Source organism: Pseudoliparis swirei, chromosome 14 (genome assembly GCF_029220125.1).
Source record: "Pseudoliparis swirei isolate HS2019 ecotype Mariana Trench chromosome 14, NWPU_hadal_v1, whole genome shotgun sequence".
NCBI classification, from domain to species: domain Eukaryota; kingdom Metazoa; phylum Chordata; class Actinopteri; order Perciformes; family Liparidae; genus Pseudoliparis; species Pseudoliparis swirei.
Window position 1 is genome coordinate 3,310,009 of NC_079401.1, and position 17,019 is coordinate 3,327,027.

The 17,019-nt window shown below is 46.2% G+C and overlaps 2 protein-coding genes across 2 annotated transcripts in view; both read left to right on the plus strand.

Moving 5' to 3' along the window:
• Positions 1-4,244: 4,244 nt before the first annotated feature.
• Positions 4,245-5,980, plus strand: nhlh2 (nescient helix loop helix 2). Its single transcript, XM_056431432.1, has 2 exons — positions 4,245-4,833; positions 5,538-5,980. Exon 2 carries the CDS (start codon positions 5,580-5,582, stop codon positions 5,952-5,954), a length of 375 nt encoding a protein of 124 aa, XP_056287407.1. The 5' UTR covers positions 4,245-4,833; positions 5,538-5,579; the 3' UTR covers positions 5,955-5,980.
• Positions 5,981-16,694: 10,714 nt separating this feature from the next.
• vangl1 (VANGL planar cell polarity protein 1) overlaps positions 16,695-17,019 on the plus strand; it is a 30,836-nt gene continuing 30,511 nt past the window's right edge. Inside the window, exon 1 of the mRNA XM_056431693.1 lies at positions 16,695-16,829. The gene's annotated coding sequence lies outside the window, so the exon portion shown is untranslated. The remainder of the gene's footprint in view (positions 16,830-17,019) is intronic.

Below are 17,019 nucleotides of genomic sequence, written 5' to 3' on the forward strand. Positions count from 1 at the left end.
GCGACGGAGGCCCCCAACCAGATTGCTAATGGGCAAAATAATAACAGTCCCCGGCTCCAAGAATGGACACGGAGCCGTGACGTCGACATGTGGGGCATTCTGGGACTTTTTTTTCTTTTTCTGTCCCGCCTCCAATGACCGTGGCCTGTGCCCAATGACCACCAGGGGCCCCCCCATCATGCCCTCCCGCATTGGCCCGAATGGCGGCATTGCTCCTTGGCAGAGCTCTGGGCCTAATGAACTCATCAGCCAGCTGGAGGCCCTGGATGGAGGGACGGGGGCCACTTGGGGGAGGCTGCAGGGCCAGAGGGAGGGAGGGAGAGAGAGAGAGGGAGGGAGAGGTGCTAGGGAGAGGAAGATGGAGGTGAGCTCACCAACATGGTAAATGAGGCAGGTGCAGTTTCAGGGGGAGGGTGGGGGCCAAGACAGGGGGGTCAGCGGGCAGGAGGAAGAGGAATGAGAGGCTGTGGAGATGGAACACGTGAAAGAGATGGAGACCGTGACTGGATTCATGTCTACAAAATGGAGATCAGATTGTTTCCTTTCTCTTAATGCTAAACTACGTCAGCCGGCCACCAAATTAATCCCGACCTTCTCTTCTCAGAAAGCTGCCTTTCCCAAAAAATTTCCAATCTGAAGGGTTTCGTCATTCTGAAGACCAGACTCCCTGTCGAAGGAATCTGGGTCCGGAGGCCCCGCTGGAGTCCGGACCCAATGACACGATGTCGGTATTGAATTGAGACGAAAGTCCAAGTAAATATTTACCCTGTAGCACGAGATTAAAGAAGGTAAAAGGTTGTGTGTGATTGGCCACAGCTGGGTGCTTTGCCTCCTCTTTGGGGTCCGTCATCAGACTCATCATCCTCCCACCTCTCACCGTTCAGTGGTTCCCCCCAGTGTGTGTGTGTGTGTGTGTGTGTGACGGAGCACCTTTGTGTGTCCATATGCGTCTGGGTGGCTGGGAGCCCTGCTGGGAGCCCAGATGGTGCCGAGGCCCGACGACGGACACATTCTCACATGGGACCCCCAGCTTTCTGGATCCCCACACCTCCTGTTCGGGCCTGAATCCACAGCCCCCCCCCCCCCCCCACACACACACACACAAGGACAGGGTCCAGCCTCATTCACTATCCTGGGAGAAAGGAGGGAAACAAGTCGCTTCACAAACTTCTCCGAGCGTCAACTGAAGAGTTTCCGATGCACTCCATCTTCACTTTCATTTTCTCACCCCCGTGTCGGCTCCCCTCCTCCGTCATCCCCCCCCCCCCAATCCCCCCGTGGCTCGCTGTCCACCTGAGAGAAGCCTCATACATCTCCTGACAAAGTGACTAATCCTTCCCATTTCACAGCTCCATCCCACTGCTCCCTGGATGTGTGAGTGTGTGTGTGTGTGTGTGTGATAGGTGACAGGTGGGGAGTATGTTACACGAGTTGGAGGTGTTTTTCGTTGTTGTCGGGCAGCTGGGTCGACTCCTCTGACTGATTAGAGAAACAACTGCACGACACAGACGTCTCGTCACTTTACTTCCCGGCGACGGCTCCTTTTAAGACGACGCCCACCTGCACAGAGAAGAAAATGGCATTTTGGTTCTACAGACTTCAGAGCCGGTACCAATGTCCTCCTGTCGGAATATACAACGCAACCCGCTTCCAAAAAACTCTAAATTTGCATGTTATTTCCGCCGTGTCAGGCCTCAGCTGCATCGGCGATATCAGCGCCGCAAAGAATATAATCATAACCATAAATCAGTGTACTGCTTCCTGTGTGTGTGTGTGTGTGTGTGCCACTTTCTGCATGATTATGGGAAGCTCAGCGAGAGGGCATCTCATCCCCGACTACACTCCTGTTCCTGAGGTGGTCTCCTCAAAGGAATATGTCACCCTGACATGAAGACATTAAGACGTTTTATTTATAGAAGTGTGAAAGGTTGGAAGGGTTCATTTTGATCTGAACTGAAATGAAACAAGTTGTCAAGAGATGATTATGCTGGATACATATTTATGATGTTAAATATGCATCTACATCTTCTTGGCGTCAATGTTGTCTTAACTCGTTATGTAATGATGTTGTGTTTGTAACTCTGCATCAGGATAACCGCTAAGGGCGGTTTTAGTGTGGTAAAGTTGTTACTGACGTTAAGTACTGTATTCATGTTTGGTACATTGTTACAGTGACAACCGACTGAAGTGACCATCCCGTCTTCCTCCCGTCTTCCTCCCGTCTTCCTCCCGCCTTCCTCCCGTCTTCCTCCCGTCTTCCTCCCGTCTTCCTCCCGCCTCCCAGACAGAACATCAGCTGTGGGATGTAATTGCAGCGGGCACAGACAAAACAGCCTTCGAGGGGTCCTACATGTCTTTGGCCGAGGGTCTGGCGGACAGAGGGGTGGGGGGGCTTGACGCAGACCACCGAGCATAGACCTCCTCCACTTCTCCGTCTGTGGAGCAATTAGGGTGGTGTGTGTGTGTGTGTGTGTGTCCGTGGGCTCCAGCTGTCAGGAGGCCTCTGTCTCTTGGTCCTGACGTGTCTCCGATGCACCCCGCTGTGAGTCTTTCTGTGTCACACACACTCCGCAAAACCCGAGGCTAGCTGTCCGTCATCTCACACACATGCACACACACACACACACACACACACATACACATGTACACAATCTCTCTCTCTCTCAGACACACAGACACACACATGCTGAGTGTTCACTGGTGTGGTCCTTCTGGCACTGTGGTAGTTCTCCTCTCTCACTCAGTGTGTGTGTGTGTGTGTGTGTGTGTGTGTGGCTGTGGGCCACGGCAAGTCATCCGTGCTTCCCCTTATCGTTTTAATCACCTCGTTAGGCGCAGCTATAGGCCCCACACTTACTGGCCACTGTCCCCGCTCTGGAACCGTGCCCCGGTGACCCGATGCTGGTGGAGCCACCGGGCACAGGGATGCATGATGGGAGGAGGGCGGCTGGAGGCGGGGGAGGGGGGGGGGGCTTTTGACCATCCGTCTCAAACACGAGGCAGTGTAAAGTGTCGGTTGGAACAAGAAATCTCAGAGAGAAACATCCAAATGTGTGTAGTCATGGAGACCTGTCGGTACTTACCTCCTGGCCCCTGAAGGGGGCGTGCACCAGGTTAGCTGGACGGAGCTAGCATGGCCATGAAGTGGTTGTTTTTTGTTTAGAAATTGTTCGAGAAAAGTGCAATTTAAATCGTCAACGAAGGAATATTGAGACTTCTTAAATAAGTGTTTTTAGATCTGACTTTTAAATGTCATTATTTAATCACGTGTTGCACAGCATGAGTTAAAGAGCTGCTGAGTCTCCAGCGCTCTGATTGGTCGTATCTTTTCTTATCTGAAAGGACTCTCAACTCTGAACTTTGCTCCTGTTACAATATCATCTGCATTATTGACACTTTTAGTTCAAATTGACAATAATTTGAATAGACAGTCAGGTGTGTGTGTGTGTGTGTGTGTGTGTGTGTTTATATAACAGGAATAATTCAAAACAAACAAGTCTCATTTACATGGAAACAATTGAATTAAATATGGAAGAGATTTCATATTTAAAGAAGACAATCTGTCTGATTCATTGAAAAATAAATAAAGTTTACACTTCTATACACTTTTCCATAAGCCCAAATGATATGAGGCCTTCATGGTATTTCCGTCCTATCTCTCTCTCTCTCTCTCTCTCTCTCTCTCTCGCTCTCTCGCTCTCTCTCTCTCTCTCTCTCTCTCTCTGAGTGTTGTTGAATAACTCCCTTGGGAACATTTATCCCAGATAACATCTTATATTGTCTCAAATGTATATACACATAAAGATTAAAGCTTTCAAATGTGTTTTAATTAGAAAAGCTGCACTATATATTCTTACTGGACGGATTTTTTTACATTTTTTTTTTAATCATCACTGGAAAAAGAAGAAAAAAAACACAGCGCACGTGCACAAACTCACAACACGGCATTTATTTATTTTTCCTCCCCTCCTTTTATCACACACACACATCTTCTGCTTTCCCTTTGCCCACCGTACTCCCACGGGAGCGAGAGCGCTCGAGGGCCGAGGGGCGTGAAGAGAGGGAGGAGGTGTGTGTGCGCGTGAGAGAGGGAGGGGGGGAACAAGAGAGAGAGAGAGAGAGAGAGAGAGATAGGGGGCGGCGTTAGACAATATATTCCTCAAATATATTCCATCCCCGAAGTGAACCTTTATTAGTCGGGATCGTTTGGATCTTATCTCGCATGTGACACTCGGCGGAACGAGGACCGGAAAACAAGAGAGAGAGGGAGAGGGAGAGAGAGATAGACAGAGAGAGAGAGAGAGGGGATTATCTGCGAACTGCCTTCCGACCTGCTCGTGCCTGACCCGGGGAGAGCCGCGCGCGTATCTCGCCCCTTTCATCCCCATCTTCCAGCCCCGGCTGCCCCGCGTCCACTATCTGCTCTTTTGTCTCTCATCACGCCGGAGGGGTGTGGGGGGGAGGGGGGTGTCATCATTATCATCATCTTTGTTTTTAATGGACTGATCACTCAACAGCTGTAAGACTTCGGGACTGTTTTTGATGTGCGGAAGTATTTCTGTGTGTGTGGTTTTTTTTTTATACTCCTGCTTGACGTTTGACCCCCACGCGTGACCCCCAGGCTGCGCGTGACCCCCAGGCTGCGCGTGACCCCCAGGCTGCAAGTTCACGGGTGAAACAGTCCAAACTATACTTTTACCTCTTTTTTTTGGAGGGGGTACATTTCCACTTCATTGAAGGTCCGTCTTGTTGTTGGAATATGACTTGATCTGGACTTAAGGCGATTTGAAGTTCGTTTCCAGAAGATTGTTCTCCTCACAACTCTTTGTCAAGGTGAGTCTCAAACACAGAAAAAACAAACGAAATGTTGGAAATAATTTGTTTAAAATATATATTTGGGCCTCTATCAGACATTATTTTATTCTTATATATGCCTCTGAGTTCTACGGGCTGACTTCCCTCGCTTTATTTATTTTATATAAATCATAAAATCTCCCATAACGTGTCCAGCAGATGTCAACATTATGTGTGCCTCTCAGAAGAAGCAGATGTGTCTTCACACGGTGACAGATGGTCCGTTCATTCACAAAGAAAGAGACGTTCTCCTCCTCAAATAATCACAACTCGCGTTATTATTAATATACATAAAATAAAAATATGTGAACCGTCAAAATGTGATTTAAATAAATGTTTCCTAATCGAGCTGGTCGTGATGAGGCCTCGGGCTTTAATATATTAACTATTACACGATGTTTCTTTCCTTCGAGGGATTTATTATTTATGAAGTTTAATGTCATTATGCAACGAATGTAACTGCGTTTTATTAGGGGGGGGGGTGTAACCCAGACGGGCCCCCCGCTGTGCCCCCCTCACACCGGGGCCTCGGGTGGCAGAACACACTAAAACAATTACATTTGATTTTATTATTATTTGTGTGTTGTTGTTGTTGTTGAAGTGTAAATATGCTCGTTGTTGATCTCCCATCATTAATAACACAAATAGCACATCCATGTTTTAACAGCTGGTTCCGTCCACAGGTTCTTCCGGAGGAGCGACTGCCCAACGTCGAGAGCCTCAAGATGATGCTGAGCCCGGACCAGGCGGAGGGGGACCTCTCCTGGACCCAGTCCGACCCGGAGTCCATCCTCAACGGCCTCAGGTCCACCGGCTGCACCTCGGACGAGCCCACGGAGGAGGGCGAGGAGAGGCCCAAGTGCCGGTCCGACCAGCCCCTGAGCCGCGAGGAGAAGAGGAGGCGGCGGCGGGCCACGGCCAAGTACCGCTCGGCCCACGCCACCCGGGAGCGGATCCGCGTGGAGGCGTTCAACGTGGCCTTCGCGGAGCTCCGGAAGCTGCTGCCCACCTTGCCCCCGGACAAGAAGCTCTCCAAGATCGAGATCCTCAGACTGGCGATATGCTACATCTCCTATCTCAACCACGTGTTGGACGTGTAACTATAGCAACGGGACAGAACCGGGGTTGGGTGGAGCTGATGGACTCTGGTGGGGGGGTCCGTGGGGTCTGGCAAAGCGGGCAGCAGGGTGCCCTGGTGAAGGGGGGGGTGCAGCCCTCCATGCGCATGTGAGCGGACACTGCCTCACATTGTCAATCTTCGGGTGCAAAAAGCGAGAGAAAGGGGGGGGGGTCTCTATTCCTGAATCCTCCATGATATTAAAACCCTGTAATTAGCGGAGGTTATCAAATATATATTTCACCCCAGGTTGTTTTTTTCTTCAATATATATGTTCAGGGCCAAACATCCATGTGGACGAATGAACGCGTCTAAGTCCCCGGATGCTGGGACTTTGCCATTCCTCATGGCCCCCACCGAGCGAGAGTCCACCGTCGGTTATAGATGATGGTGGGTGTTGTTGTTGTTGTTGTTGTTGTTGTTGTGAGGGGGGGGGGGCTCAACTCTCAGTCCAGACCGCTCACTGAACATTAAAAAAACAACGAGAACCGAGTCGTTAGACTGGGGGGGGGGGGGCATTCCCCTTTTTTTTGCAGAGAAATTATTTAATTAAAAAATGTTATAATGAATTTCAAGAATTTGGTTTTTCAGAGAAACTCCAGTTCTCCCCCCAAAACAACGCGATGAGTTGAATCCTACCTACCCCGTGAATACATACTACCCCCCCCCCCCCCCTCTCTCTCTCTCTCTCTCTTTGGTGTAATATAACAGACACGTGGGGGCATTTTTCACATCGAAATGAAGGATGTAATGGAGACATAGCTGCTCTAGACTCTAGTTTAGGTGACGTTTACTGTAAAGGAAGTGCGTGTGTGTGGGGGGGGGGGGCGTAAGTGCCACTTATGACATATGAAATTGTGACCTTTATTTTTTATTTTTTTACATGTATGGAATTATTTATTTAATTGTGTTGATATTTAAAGCTAATTTATTAACGTGGATATCATAGCCTGGCGTCTTTTTTTGTATAAATGTATATTTCTTGCTTCTATATTTTAGGCTGTGAATTTGAACTTGGAAAGTGATGTTCTCCTCTTTTTATTTATTTTTATTTAAATGGCACTTTCTGTTGATCCATGACTTATTCGTTTGATGTATGCTTGGTGTGTGTCATGTTATTTTTTTGTTTCTGTTATTGTCACATTGCCTATCAATAGCAACGATAAAGCACTTGAGATGGGGCGCAATTGCCCCGAAAATGTTTATTTCCCGAAATTGTTGTGTTCAGGGGCCGCTCGGAAAAAAACGAATCGGGCTGGAAGAAGAAAAAAAAAATTATGTTGAATTATAAAATGATATAATAATCATGTAAAGAATAATTCCGTCAAACAGTTTCTACTTGTCAAGAGGGCTGGGACCAAAAAATAACAATATTCATAATTTTGAAAATAAGGAAAGGGAAGGAAAAAAAGTCTGAATCTATTCTCTTTCATGTTTTGATGTTCTATTTTTGGGCTTTCGTTTATTTGTGTCTGCTTTGTATTACAAAATCCAATAAGTAATTTTATAGTGAAGGGAAAAAAACAAACATATCCTCTATCCAAAGATTGTGTGTCTCTTCAGGGTTGTGTAGGCTTGTTGCTTTATGCAGATATTTTGTAGTAGAGGTGTCGTGTGACCGATGGTTTCTAATCAACACACTTTTCATATTTTCCGGTTTTATTTTTAATTAAAACGGAAATACTTGAGAAAAAAAACCGGGAAAAAACGTCCATGTTTTTGAAATATTTTCTAGAGAAAGTTCACGAAGGTTTTGCACCGTCACAAGAAAAGAGCAGCTGATTGGAGAGAAGCACGCGCACAGGATGACGTCGGGCTCGCGCTCACGCACGCACGCACACGCGCGGAGAGATGGATGGATGGATGGGGGGGGGGGGGTGCAAATCAGCAATCGCATTCAGCCTATACTGTGCACACACACACACAATGCAATTAAATAAGTGCAAACCCAGTTTAGCATACAGATGAAAACACACACACACACGGACTCAATTTCAGACTACTGTACACACACACACACACACACACAATGCAAGATGAAATAAGAAAAGCTCAACCTGCACACACATGTTCTCTCTCTCTCTCTCTGTCTCTCACACACACACACACACACACACAGTGGTCAGCAGCTAAAGGCAGTGGTAGCCTCCACCGTGCTCCCGGCTGAAAGCCCCCCCCCCTCCCCAGAGAGGGGGCAGGTGTTACTCCAGACGAGCCAAGACAACCAAATTACTGGCCGTCTGGCACCTCCCGTGGGAAAAACCCGAGGAGAGAGAGAGAGAGGAGGGATGGGAGAGAGAGAAATTTATGAGCGAGCGAGCGAGATGTAATATTGACAAATGGGATGAACAGAAAAAGACCCAAATATATATATTAATATTACATAGAACCGCCCATTGCCATCGATTGTGCTATAATAGAAACTAAAAGCGGAGACAGAGCTCGTAGTGAAGCGGCGCTCTCACACACACACACACACACACACACACACACACACACACAAGGGAACCTTGTTACACGAGGACGGCCCGGTGGGAATCGAACCCTCCACCCTGGAAATGCCACAGTTATCTATCTTTCTATCTTTCTATCTATCTCTCTCTCTCTCTCTCTCTATATATATATATATATATATATATATATCTATATATATATCACTATCTCTTTTCATATATTTTGCTCTCTCTGTCTGTATCTCTCTTTATCAGACTCTTTTTCGTTCTCTTTCTGTCAATTTATTTCTCTTTCATCCCTCTCTCTCTCTCTTTCTCAGTATATTTATTTATCTCTCATCTTCCTCCCTCCCTCCCCCCTCTCTCTCCCTCTCTCTCTCTCTCTCTCTCTCTCCCCCTCTCTCTCAGGTGGCAGCAGCTGCAATAAGCTTTTAGTTAAACTTTTTTTATTTTTTTACTCTGGGGGAACCGAAGGTTGCATGAAATGTTCTTTCCTTTGAAGCTCAAGGGCCTCCTGCGCCTCCTTTCTGCTCCTCTCTGGCATCTGTCAGTTTGTCAGTCAGTCTTGTTTTACCTTCAGTGCCCACACACACACACACACACACACTGAGGAAGCTCATGTGGGGACAAGGTTTCGACATTCAACATTCTGGATGTGAACTTGAAGCGAGGTGGAGTTTTAGAAAAGAGAGAACTGGTGGTTCCTGTTCTCTGAAATCTGAAATGTCGTCGAGCTTTTTGAATCCAACAGGACGGCGTTTGAAACGCTTTTGAATTGTTGCAACTATTAAAAAATAATCTCCATCAAAGAGCGTTGAGGTGAAACTCATGTGACATGCGTCATGAGGCATGCGTCAAGAGACATGTGACATGTGACATGCATCATGTGATATGAGACATGCATCATGTGACATGCGTCAAGAGACATGTGACATGCGTCATGAGACATGAGATATGTGACATGCATCATGTGACATGCGTCATGAGGCATGCGTCAAGAGACATGTGACATGCATCATGAGGCATGCGTCAAGAGATGTGACATGCATCATGAGGCATGTGTCAAGAGACACGTGACATGTGACATGCATCATGTGACATGAGATATGAGACATGCATCATGTGACATGAGATATGAGACATGTGACATGCATCATGTGACATGCGTCATGTGACATGAGATATGTGACATGCGTCATGTGACATGCATCATGTGACATGCATCATGTGACATGAGACATGTGACATGCATCATGTGACATGCATGGTGAGGCATGCGTCATGTGACATCTGCCATGCATCATATGACATCTGCCATGCATCATATAACATGTCATGAGACATGCAACATGGGACATGCAACATTAGACATGCAACATAAGACATGCATCATGAGACATGCGTCATGTGACATCTGACATGCGTCATATGACATCTGACATGCGTCATATAACATGTCATGAGACATGCAACATTAGACATGCAACATAAGACATGCGTCATGAGACATGCATCATGTGACATGTGTCATGTGACATGTGACATGCGTCATGTGACCTGGCTCACACACGGTGCTGAGTCCCCGTGGCTTCACGGAGCTTCAGAGCAGGTTTCTACTCGTCGTCACGCCGTCCAATCCACAACTTTATGGTGTTCGGGTTCACTCTGTGTCATTCTCTGGACCGGGCAACCAGCTGTGTGTGTGTCTGTGTGTGTGTCTGTGTGTGTGTCTGTGTGTGTTTCTGTGTGTGTTTTCTCCTCTTTCTCTCCTAAAAGTTTAAACTCCCCTTCAGACGTCTGATTCTCATTGGGACATTTGTTGCCCGTCATTCAGGCCGGGCGGGTCGAACCGTCGACGCTTCGACACGAAGCCGAAGAGAAAAGAAAGAAAAGGACCCCAATATGGCGGCGGCGTCAACAGATTGAGCTCCTCAGAAACACAACAACAGGCTCCGGCTCTGGCACGGCGTGCAGCACGGACTTCTGCTCCCGCCTTATTGAATGGAGGGCTCCATCTGCACGCCGGCCGCCGAGCACCGCCAGGCCATGTGTGCTCCTCATCCCGAGAGCTTCTCGTAAGCATCGGGGCCCTCTTCAAATTTATTCTTTAAATACATTTAAAGGCGGGGGGGTGTGTGTGTGTGTGTGTGTGGGGGGGGGGGGTGACAGCCCCGGACCGCTGAGGGGCACCGAGCAGCCGGGCTGACAGTGTGGCCGGTGCTTCTCTGTGTGTGTGTGTGTGTGAGGTGGTGTGTGTGCGTGAGAAATTGCCACGTTTCACCAAATCCCCCCCCCCCCCCCTCCCACACACACTCTCTCTGCACCGTGGGCTTATGTAACGGTGGAGGCCGAGGAGTGACCATATGTCAGGAGGTGTGTGCAGACAGCAGGGGGATTATACAGCGGCCATTATCAGAGGAGGACATCCTTCCCCTCATCATCATTCAGGTACACACACACACACACACACACACACACACACACGGGGAGCTTGCTCTGTGTAAATTGGACAGGGAGGACGAGTATGACAACAGACGGCCATATGTTCACATACAGGAGCAACATTTGGGGCTTGACGGTGCCGCCCCTCGCCCCTCGCTTTTCTCCTCCACGCCGTCGGGCTGCTACGGCAAAGTGTTCGAGGCGAGGACCCCCACCCCCTCCACCCCCACCTCCCGATTCCCTCCCTCAGGTGTGCGTCCTGTGTGTGTGTGTGTGTAGCGGTAGAGTAGTTGTCGTCGTGTGAAGGGTGCTCGTGCAGCAGGGGCACAAAGCCTGGTCCATGTGTTGAAATGCGGCCCCCGGGATGGGCCGTATTATCCCTGCCTCCTTCACCAGCAGGGTCCCGGGGCTTGGAGCTGGCTCGTGGCCCTTTGTCCCCCAAACAGATGGAAATTGGCACACAGAGAGAGAGAGAGGGAGAGAGAGGGAGAGAGAGGGAGTGGAGAATCAGAGAGGAGGGAGGAATAGAATGGATGGAGAGGGGAGAAGGGGGGGGGGGGGGAGAAAGAGTCAGTCTGTTCTCATTAAGTGCTGTATTGAAGACGCCTCCCCCCCCCCCCCACCCTACAATGCGTCAGCAGCGTGGATGACCCCCCCCCCCCCATCTCATTCAGACTCACGCTCCGACCATCTGTACCGCCGGCCTGTCATGAGGTGTGCGCGCATGCATTAGGGCCGGCGTGGCACAAGGCCCAATCTGGCGAGTAAAAAAAAAAAACACACACACATATGGGAGATATTCATTCGGTTTCAATTTGGTTAAGATCTTTGAAATCCAATTGTTGGGCCTTTTGTTGTGACGCCTCGCCGGTCCCGAGCCACGGTGAGCATGAAGGAGAGTTTATTCAACATCCTGCTGTCCCCTGTCTCAGAGGACACACACACACACACACACACACACACTTTCTAATTACTGACTCATAAAGACATTATCTCAACTGTAATCCTCGTTATTAGGACAGAAAGGTGCATCATTTAATCGCTTCATCATTATCACACAGGAGAATGGGTCTCAGTTGGAGATTATTTCTCCCCTGATTATTTATTTGTGCATAAATAATGTCAACAAATAGCAAATATTTTAAAAAGCAAGTTTGTTGATGTCATTAAATCATACTCACTTTGCTCCCACGAGACACAAAACACAAAATAGTCCTATAGAAGTGAACCTTCATATGAAACCTATGACTTTACACTACATGCCATTTATTTGACATGCTATGTCATCTCATAGGCCATAACCATACAGTACACCCCCCCCCCCCCCCCCACACACACACACACACACTCAGGCCTTTAGACCATATGTGTCACACACTGAATGTAATTGGCCCCTGAACAGAGGACCTCATCTGGCTGAAAAATCTCAGCATATCTCCCCGTGTGTGTGTGTGTGTGTGTGTGTGTGTGTGTGTGTGTGTGTGTGGTCTCATAAACCGCATCTCTTCCCACTTCGTCTTCATTTTTACACACGCGCTCATTTTTCTCATCTATTTACCAAAAAACCCTCTAAACTCATAAAGTCCGTGTCTTCCGGGAGGAATCCATCCGTCTTCCGGACACCAAATTGAATTGATCCCCCCCCCCCCTCCCCGCCTCGTCTTCAATGGGAGGCCATCTGCGCGCGCTTCCCTCTTTGAATAAACGTGTGAAAGAAGAAGAAAAAAAGAACAGAAAAGAAAAAGTGACAACACGTGCACGACGTCACACGACGCGCGTGCCTGCGAGGGTAAAGCTCGTGGAATCTGATTACACCGCTTTAATTGATTCGCACATCCGGGTAATTATCTCTTTTTGTACGACGCTATATATCGATTTGTAGATAAAACACTTTTGATGATATCACGTCTGCTTTATATGAACTTTAAAAAACAACTTTTAATCAAGCATACATTATTTATTTTAAAAAACCAAGCAGATTGACACATGACGTCACGATGTAACTTTAGTTTAGAGACGTTTGAAGTGTAAAGAGGCATCTGCCCTGTAGCTTTCAGCTCGTGTAATAGCGGCAGAGGGCCACGGGGTGGCGCACTAATCTCAAACTACGGCGATTGACGCGGCCCAGATTCTGCTTAATATAATAAAACAACTCGATCAAATAAAAGTATGTTATGATCAAACAGCAATTACCAAAAGCCCATTTTTAAAGGAAGAAGTCTTAATATACAAAATATATATATTATATTTATACATATATATATATATATATATATATATATGTATATACATATATATATATTATATACATATATATATTTTATATACATATATATATACATATATATAAATATATATAAATAAAAATGTGTAAGGCTTCCCAAATGTATGTAAAATAGGGATTATGAAGCCTTACAAACACTGTAGAGAAGAGAATAAAACACACGGCCCCATCCTCGACATACATTGGTGTTTATTTGGCTCCCCGTGGGGAGGGGGCAGGGGTCGTGTCCCAGTCATGACCTCCATTGTGTTCTGGAGGGGATGAGATATATCTGAGTGTGTGTGTGTGTGTGTGTGTGTGTGCGTGTGCGTGCAGTACAAAGGAAGACAACATATTGATTAATACACAGCCGTGCATAATTGCTGGAGGCATCTGTTGCCCTGCGGTTTGACCGTCCCCCACCACCCCCCCCCCCCCTCACCCCTCTGTTGTCTTGTGACACAATGGTGGATGACCAGAAGCAGCAGCAGAGTAATGTGAAATCAATCGGTGGCGCTACATATAGGTTTGAATTGATTCCGTGTTATCTTTATTCCACCCAGTGGACTCGATGAGGTGAAAGGTGCTCCATGAGATGTCCAAATGTTATTCCTGTGATTACATTCTCAGACAAAGAAGTCCTAAAAGTAAGTCGATTAAAATAAAATATAGCATTCTAATGAATGGTAAATGACGCTGCCGGCCAATCAGAGCAATAGTTCCACATTTTGGGGATTTTGTTGTTGATTCCAATCTGGCCCAGAATTACACAAGATGCAGTTTTTATGCTAAGCTAAGCTAACTGGCTGCTTGATGTATGGTATTATATTTAAGCGATAAGGTACGAGAGGCACTGTATCGTCAATAATGTCCGCTTGAACAGGACTTTATTGACGATACAGTACTCCTACGGATAAAGGAGAGTGGTATTTTATCCGGCTCTCCAACAGGCAAACATTTCTAAAATATTTCTCCAAGTATGAGGTACAGCAGCATGTCCCCTTTGAGTAGTTGCATAACAGCGATTGGCTTGATTAACGTTTCATAGTCATAATGTATTTATTTTGGAGGAGCCATGTCATGTAGTGTTTTCAAGCTTATACACGTTGTATGCAAGGCTTTCTTCAACAACAAAATAAAACATCAAATTGGAATTGCTACTGTTGTTTGATGTAAAAAAAAAAAATCTTTTTTATTATTATTTATTATTGTTATTATCATTTATTTTTAGTTGACTTTTTACAAATTGTATTAATTAATTTATATATTTATTTAGTTTTTTTTAGATGTCGGGACCGTTGGGGTCAGGAGGGACACACAGCCGCTATCATATTTCCTTCTTTTTTTCGGAGAAGTAACAGCTGTAATGTCTTAAAAAAGCCTCTTTTGAGAGGCTGCTGCGAGGCCTCGGTGACCTCATCGCTCCTCTGTTTAGTTCTGTTGCTTTGAGCCGTGACAACAGCGCTTCCCTTTGCTTGAGGGAGAAGAGACGGTGCTCTTTTCTCCTTTTAGTTTCATATTGCAACACGTGTGCTTCTGATCTGACCTCTCTGACCTCTGCAGACACTCCAGCTTGTGTCCATGCCATCAACAGTTGCATTGACTGCTGTCAGCTTTAGCCTCTGACATGTGGGACGTTACGCAACTCTAAGTCCCGTCGGGCTTGTTTAGGGCGAACATCTTTGGGGAGATAATCGATCAGCATTGACAAAAAAAGATTATATATACATTCAGGCCCGGGGTGGGTAATGGGGAGAATCGGGAGAGTTCCCGGTGGGCCGCTTCACTTCTGGGCGGTTTTAATTTTTTGTTGACATTTGTCACGTTATTCCATCATCTCTTAAAGTGGGCTACCACGTCCGCGTTCTGACTGACACGCAGCCTCTGCATGGGTATACTATGAGGGTTCACCCTCCCAAATAATAGAGTTGGTTCAGTCCATTATGGAACTCAACCAACTCTATTTTGGAGGGTGAACTTCCTAGCGTGATCTTAACACCCTCCCAAATAATAGAGTTGGTTCGGTCCTGTCTTTTTTTTTCAAAAGTTTTCTCAGCTCCTGATAGCTGGGCCGGCCCGACGCAAACGATACGCTGTCAGGGAGATGGACGAGAGGAAGAGGGCAGGAGGGCTGGAAAAAAAGAAAAAGAAAGGCATTGGAGGAGGATGCTGCCAAATGTGCCAAGCTTACAGATTTATTCACAAGAGGACAAACACAAGTGGCAACTGGTAAAAGAGAGAAAAGGCTAATGATTTGCAAAATAAACTATTCGCTAACGTTGTAGCCTTGATTAATATCATTGCCAAGCTAAATATTAAATTGAATTAAAATATTAAATATTATGCAAATATTGATATATACTATTGATATTGAAGTATGCAGTAATATGACTTAATTTTTTCTAGAAGCTGAGCGCAGCAGAAGAGAGTCTCTCCTGCTGAAAATGCCCGACATTTGCAATGAGGAGGCCATGACTACAGGGACATGTGAAACCATATGAATTAATTCAATTCAATTCAGTTTATTTGTTCACAAATTACAAATTTGTCTAATCTGTACACATAGACATCCCTGCCCCAATTATAGTTATATATTCTAAGAAAGAGCAGTACAGTACTTGATGAACCAATATGCATTGTTTGCTCAGAAGTGGGTGTAGTAAAGGAGTAAATCACCACTATATAATAATCATGCAGAAAAGGGATAATGACCATAACAATGACCATGACCATGACGGCCTCCATGAGGTCTCACTCCAACAAATCTGGCCTACTGCCTCATCTGAGTCTGACACTCCTGCTATGCCCTTCTGCCTTTTTTAATGTTATGCATATTTTTTGTTAACTTCTCATCTTAAGTGGATTATTATTGTTGTATTTAACCTTTACATTATTTGTTGGACCATGGTATTAATAAAATAACTACAGGATAGTAAGAGTTGAACTGTTGCTTCATTTATCCAATTTCCACTACCATGAAAAAAGTGGGCTGGTCTTGAGCCTGAAATTCCCGGGCTGAAAAGTGGCCCCACTCCGGCCCTGTATACATTTATATATAAATTTCACAACACAGCATGGAAAGTGGAAACATTGGGAAGCTTAAAGCATCATTAAACGCCACCCGAATTATTAATTAATTAAACTATGATGATGTTAGATTTTGTGACATCACAACTCGTTTGGAAGATTTGATTTTACGATATATATTTTTTATTTAAAAAAAAATCCAATTCAAATCAGGATATTTAAATATATATGTTAACGTTTATATATATATAATAAAATATATATATTCAATATATATTCAATAATAATAACAACAACAACAATAATAATAATATTAATGAATTACATTTATCTAGCGCTTTTCAAGGTACTCAAAGACACTTTACATCACATCATTAAAACATCCTAAAATCTACACCAAATAAGTAGAAAACTGTCAGCTTCTCGTCTGTCGGCTTGTCGTGTTGAAGACGCGCCCCCTCGCGCCACGTCGCGGTACTGCCCCCCGCCCCCCCCCCGCCCCGCCCCCAGACAAGCACTGCCCCCTGTGAAAAATTCCTGACTGCCGGGGTGATTCCTCCGGTCACCAGGGGCTGCTTCCTACTGTATTCCCACCGTGTGCTCCGGGGGGAGGAACCTGTTCCCGTAACCTCTGGATGAATGCCCGACTCCGGGATATCTCCGCCGACACAGGGTGAGTTCCGCTTCCCGGTGGTACCGTCGCTCTTACGTGTTCTGCAGATGTTGGTGTGCCGTGCGCGTGAAGCCGTACGCGTTAACGCCCGGTGTTGCCTCGGGAAGCTCACGGAAATGTGTGTTACCGTCTCTACTTGTGTTTGATGTACACACTCCGAACAAAGGCTTGAACGCATTGTTTCATAAGG

Bases quoted from the DNA above. Each gene is read 5' to 3' on its own strand.
- nhlh2 (XM_056431432.1), top strand. From the start codon at position 5,580: ATGATGCTGAGCCCGGACCAGGCGGAGGGGGACCTCTCCTGGACCCAG.